We start from the raw sequence: 6,586 nt of genomic DNA, 5'->3' as shown, positions 1-6,586 counted from the left end.
AATCACCTGTCTCACAAAAATGTACAAGATCCTGACCAGCTGCATATCTAAGACGACCACTAGGAGAGTCCAATCATCATGGCCGAGCAGTAGAAAAAATATAAGCAGTTGAGTAGAGGATGCAAGGATCAAGCCTTCAAGAAGCGCTGTAACCTGTACATGGCCTTTGACTATGGTTATTTTCCAGAGTTTTTTGGATGAAAAACCCATTCAGTATTCATCCGAGGCCCTTAACTTGATAAAGTCCCTCCTCTTAGATGGGATTCATAATGAGTCTCTTAGATACAGCTTAGGGGCATCATTACAACTGCGTGGGTGCTTTCTGTATGATATTGACTGTCCTTTGAGAGCATGTGGTGAAACAGCCATTTAAACACTTGTCTCATCCTCCAATGTGTATGTGGCACTCTTCGAAAGCCAATAGTAGTTCTTTTCACTTTATTCAACGGAGACGTTTTTAAACATCACTCGCTCGGACCCTCATGTAACAACACTTTCCTGGCGTCTATTTAACCCACTTTGTTTTAATTATAAAAAAAGTGTTTTTTTTCTGAATTGAAAACATTGATCTATTATTTGAAATTTATGAACTAAACTGCTTAATCATTGCATTACTCATTCCTGGCCACTTTACAGATATATGTTTGTAAATTACAAAACAGAATTCAATATTTAGAGATCGCGATGCATAAGACAAAGCATGGTTAAGTCCAAATCCAATTAGAAAATATCGAACAAAGCTTTTATTGTATTTTTTTTTTTTACAAGTTATGGTTCCTGATCCCCCAGATTGAAACTGGAACCCGACGTGAATGTTTATTTTTGTCATCTTTTCACATTTAGATGAAGTCAAAGAATTACCTGAAGAGGGACTGCTAATACCAATTAGATTATCTCAACGAAGGAACTCATTTATTGAGCCTTTCCAGAAGTGTACACAGACTATGTGGAAACTCACCTTTGAATACAATGCAACCGCAGCAAGGTTTCTAAATAACAATGTATAAGTAAGCCTTTCCTTCACGTTGCATAATCGGTAAAATATCATGGTTTGTGATTAAAATGTCATAACTTTGTTTCCTGATAAAAAAAATTTATCTCGTTTTGAGATAAATGAGTTTTCACCTACTGATTTTAATCATTTACAGCTTTCATAGTAATCAAACTCCTTGTAATGTTATTGTCTTAATTTTTAGATGTCCTTAAGTGGTTTCTTTTCGAAAGCCTGTTGCGTTGGCATTTTAATTTTCTTAGAATAACGGCCCAAGAAATACATCCATCCATCATCTCACCCTCTGGGAATATTATTTAATATTCCCTTCAGTATATGACCTACCACGGAATCAAATAATTTCTGTTTTTGGTTCTATCACCTAATGGCTTTCCCTAAGAAAATTGTTTATTCTAGTGAAATGGCCAGATCTGCTGGCATTCGGTAAATTTATCTGGTGATGGCAGTTCATTAAACATGATATTGAAAAAACCTTCTGAAGTAGCGCAGTTGGAGTTTTGTCTTAACTGGTTCTTTTCAACTATTAAAAAAATTACACAGCAAACATCAAATCGTCTTATGAAACACTGGCTCTGAGCGTGTAAAGAACCCTTTGTAATAGGGCAAGTTAAGATGTCTTTAAATCTGAATAAAACAATGAGAATTTAGTGTTTGACCATTTTAACTATAAAAAAAAAGGGTAAGAGACCAACTAGGACGTAAATATTTATTAGTATTGTTACATTAAAAATACTTCACAACGGACTATTTTTTTTAACTTTAGAAGTTTCTAGAACAACTACACAAAAACTGTTAGTTCAAATCGGTTGTGTGCAACACTCGATCACTGGCTAACTGGGTTCTTGTTGCTGTCGAGATCAGTACTTTCTTTAAGCTTCTCTCGTTCTTTTTCGATGTTTTCTTTCTCTTCTCTGATCCTTTCTCGTTCAATCTCGATGATCTTCTTCAAAATCACCTCCTCAGCAGCAACTTCTGCCATGGCGTCTGCAATTAGAGCTTCTACAAGGTCAGCAGGAGGACAAGGTATACCTCTAAACACCTGGCAGGAGTCTCCAAACTCTCCTTCGATATCCAGGTAAGGATCTTTAACATACTCCAAGGGAGGTACTACGTTTTCGTCTTTAGCGGAAGGCTTTTTCTCCGTTTGACTTTCCACTTTGCTCTCTGCCTTTTCTTCACTTTTTTCCTCTTCCTTCTTTTCTTCACTTTGTACTTTCTCTCCTTCTGAAGAGACTTCCATGGATTCAGAAGTCGGTTCAGAGACTTCATCTTTCGCTTTGCTTGCGTCGTCGCTGACATCGGTCATAGCTACATCTGTACTCTTTGGAGAGGGTGGTGCTGAAGAATCATCTTTCATAGGCTCTGGGGCACTCTCGACGCGTTCCTCAGCAGCTGGGCTGGTTGTATTATCTGAAATACACAATACAAATCATTAAGAGCGCTGAAGCGTTTTTGGTAAATGAGGTGCAGAACTTCTTAACCAAAGTATTCACCATCGCATTGGTTTCACGTATTAAGGAAACCATGCGATGATCGCTTAACGATTTTGCATATTATGTTGAATATGCAAGGTTTACGTTACATTAGCTTAAGCTGGACTAGAAAACATTTTAAAGTACGCCATGACTGAAGTTTTGCACCTCAATTTAAATGAGGAATTCCGACTAGCAATTTAGTATTAAAACTTTATAAAAGTTAATTAAAAGACATTGTTAGGCACAATGTCAACTTATGTCCAGTACTAGTTGAATTAACTTCACGCTTTGGTATCAACTTCCCTAGAAGTTAGAAACTGGTTGCAAGATGAACTCAAGAAATACTAAGCTACGTAAATCAAGGAATGTTGTTTCTTCAATGCAACGACTGCCCTTGGGTTTATTGGGGGGCTCTTTTACACACAAATCTATATTCTATTCATTCTGGTAGTTAATGGGAAAGGACCTTGTTATTATCCAGCAGGGGTGGACTGATATCCCATCATGTTGGGTTAAACTATGCTCTGAAAAAAGTTATTTAAAGTTGCAGTAAATCCAACTGCAAATCGAACTACAGGACAGTTTTCTTAAGCTAATTGGTTTAGCTGAGCTCGTGCTGCGTTTATAGGCAAACTTGATTTATTCCTGTTTACAGATCAAAGAAAGAGGATATACTTGAGCTGTCAACGTTAAAAATCTGAGCTTCAACCAACTCCATTGCTAAGGATTGAAGGACGACATCCGATTTTTTAACCATACCAATCGGCGTGTTTTAGGAACATACATCGTAGTCGGAAGCTCGAAATTTTAACCATACAGTAATAAGGATAAAGTTATAGAAAAGGTGGATAATTGAGTTAATGTTTGTTTCAGATTAAAATTGAAGATTAACATACAAAAATTGATTTAAAAAAACTTCCAACTGTCTGGGATAAATAGACAGATAAGGTGGTTTGTATGATCAAGAAACGTTTGGCATACGATTCTTTTAAAAATCTCTAGCCAGATTAAGTTTTTAGAAGATTGCCCAAATACGTAATATTTGGCGACGAAAGTTGCCACCACCAGCTAAATGGGAGTGTGCATTTGTTATAGTGGAAGAGTGCCATTTTAACACTAATCTTCGATTGGGTAAAGTTTAAATTTTGAAGTCATCACTGCTCAAGCGACGAACTTAAATCAGACTTCGGGGCGGGGAGGAGAATGCATCATAACTTTGGTTGTAGACGAATGCTGCAGTCTTTTTCCCTTTTTTTGAACAGGTCATCAAAATAAAGCCTAGCAGAAGATTAGTCAGTGTTGAAGAGTTATCAGAATATTAGGGTCACTTTAACAAGTAGGAGTGGTTTCCTCTATCCCTAACGTAGATTCAGGGGGATAAACTCCATTTTGCATACCAGGTTATGGGGAAACTGGTTTATAATCAAGTTGTTTTTCTGAGAAAAGTTTCAATCTCACTTCCTATTTTAAATGAGGAAGAGGTGGTCGTACATCTCCGGAATCCACGTGTCACATTGCAGGGGAGAGAAGGGAAAAAGAAAAAACCGCAGCAAAGAGGACGTTGCAGGTCCTATTTTAATAGATTTAAAATTTCGTAAAAATACAGTATAAAGCTTTAACAGGGGTGGAAAGAATGCACTTCTATTTCTGTTAGAACGCGATAGCTGTTAGGTACTTTAGTCAGAAATAGTTTCCACAGCCAATTCGTATGAGTGGGCCGAAGATGACCAACTAAGTAACGAGGTGACACATCCACTTGAGATCGGTGGACTATAACCTTGGTTGGAGTAGTCGTTAGATTCCGCCAGTTTCTGACGTGAACCTAGCGCTCGCCAGCCGTGGAAAGACATTCCAGAATACAATCGATAAAAGTTATCGAGACTACACACCAAATAGTACACTAACATTATTATTGGACAATAATAACTTCAAATTGCATTACTTTCATACCTTTGTCAAAATTTATCGAGAATAAGCTTGATTATTCAAGTAAAGTAGCCTTTAACATTTCGCAAGTTGTTCATTAACAATCTTATCTGAATGTACAAAGAATGGTGACCCGCAACATATTCTTAATCAGACTTCACTATTACGTAATTAATCAAATACGAATTTCCATAATACCTCCTCTCAAAGTCACAATAATAATCGAAGGAAGAAATTATACTTACCATTTGATTTTTCCATATCTCTGAACTCAACTATTCAACAACCAAATCCGAAGGCACACAGATTAAGCGTGGAACTTGACTTTATCTACTCTTAGAGACGCATGCGCAATAATACCAAAAGCTGAGGAAAGTTAGAAATATACCAAACACAGGGGTGGGTAGGAAGTATTTTGTTTATTAAACGAGATTCCGGAAGTGACGAGATAAAATTTAACTCATTTGGTTTTCGTTTGAAATACGCAGATCATGTTATTGAGAAAGATTGTAATTATACATAGAAATATCCCATTTGGGACTAAGGATAATTAATAAGCAAATTTCGACATTTAACCCTTAATTAAACGTTGCAATGAGTTTTTCTTTCTTTTCTTTTCATGTCTGTAGCCGTGTGGGTTCAATGCTAGGTTGCCTGTTTGGGAGTGGGTGGAATTGATACATGCAGTGGGAAGCCCCACACATCCGTTGTGACTAGCTGGCTCAAACACGAGTAAAAAGCGCGACAGAACCCCCCCCCCCCAACCAGTTATGATGGACTCGAACAAGATGCATTCAAACGGGTATTCAACAGGTAATATACCTTCGCTGAAATCAAAGTTATATGAACGAATCAGACAAATCAATACTGGACCAGGATCAGTGCAAGAGTATCATGGTCGTAAGACAGAGTTAAATGAAAAATAGGCTCCACCAACAACTTAGGCCATATTTCGCTATATAATATGTCTATAAATTGCGGGTGTTGTGTGATCTATTTGCTGTATGCTGGATGAAAAATCGAAGTTTCCAGGAGAAAAAAACCATGCTGCCCTCGCATGAGACCGACTAACTCAGTCACTTTGTGAAAACGTCCATGAAAATTCATCTCGTCATTGACAGCATTTGAACTCAGGTCTTTTCCACCTGGTGTGGGAAGGATGGTGATTATATCCACTGTGGTACCTACAAGGGTTGCAACATGCGTACAACTATGAGATATATCCTTGTGGACCTTTCTACACCATGTAGAAAACACACGGGTTCTAATCCCGTTAAGATGAGAAAAATTTTTATGGATTCTTTCATATGTCATCGAGTTAGTCATTATCGGACAAAGATAACACCGTCCCCAGCAACTCAGCTTTTCATTTGCAGTAAACGTAATCTGGGTGGACGATGGATTACGCAGTCTCTGCTTCACAACTGAGAAAGCTGTTAGCGGTATGAACACCTTCATACACTGCTGTTGAACTTAGGGCACATCAGACTAGGTAAGAAGAGTGGAATTAAGGATGGTGAAAAAGTTGTTGGTTATCCTACAGTATATAGCGATCTCAGGATCCAATATTCAAGTCCTTGGAACCGGTAGAAGTGTACAGGAGGAGCGTAGGACCCAGTGACGGACGATATGTATAAATTATAAATGGATAATTATGTATATAACTTATATTTGTATATATGATTGTGCACCCCCTGGTTAATAGCCGTAAGCGGGTGTCTCTTAGGAGAAAATAAAGATAATAATAATAATAATAATAATAATAATAATAATAAAAATACATGACGATAGGTAATAGTCACCTTCTTATGACCATTTTTTACAGGGGAAGGGATTTAAATATTGATGCAGTTTCTGATTTTCTTCTTAGCGAAGATCGTTTCTCATGGTTTATCTCAGCCCAATAAAATACCTATAGATAAACAGACTTTGGTAACTGTTTCGGTGAGTTTGGAGTCCCTTTAAATGATTAAAAGTTCAAATCTTATAGAATAGAAAATTCGGATGGGCACAGGGGAAAGGTTCCAGCGCTGATGAAAAACCAGATGGTGTACCCTGAGGTACATATTCTGCTGGCAGAGGACTTGAAGTGAAATTCTTTATGGTAACAATAATGTGTTAGGTTTTCGGGACACCGTTTAACACACGAGAGGGTGGGCATCCTTGATTTTAC

General features: G+C 37.5%; 1 protein-coding gene across 1 annotated transcript; it reads right to left on the bottom strand.

Annotated features, from left to right (window-relative positions):
- Positions 1 to 1,704: 1,704 nt before the first annotated feature.
- Positions 1,705 to 4,739, bottom strand: LOC150091410 (uncharacterized). Its single transcript, XM_090383751.1, has 2 exons — positions 4,659 to 4,739; positions 1,705 to 2,422 (listed from the first exon to the last, which is right to left on the bottom strand). The coding sequence occupies exons 1-2, from the start codon at positions 4,672 to 4,674 to the stop codon at positions 1,836 to 1,838; spliced, it is 603 nt and encodes a 200-aa protein (XP_090239877.1). The 5' UTR covers positions 4,675 to 4,739; the 3' UTR covers positions 1,705 to 1,835.
- Positions 4,740 to 6,586: the final 1,847 nt, after the last annotated feature.

Source organism: Mastigoproctus giganteus, chromosome 1 (genome assembly GCF_048544385.1).
Source record: "Mastigoproctus giganteus isolate SK-2022 chromosome 1, ASM4854438v1, whole genome shotgun sequence".
Classification (NCBI taxonomy): Eukaryota; Metazoa; Arthropoda; class Arachnida; order Uropygi; family Thelyphonidae; genus Mastigoproctus; species Mastigoproctus giganteus.
Note: the sequence above shows the minus strand (reverse complement) of the source record. Positions and strands in the feature narration are given on the sequence as shown.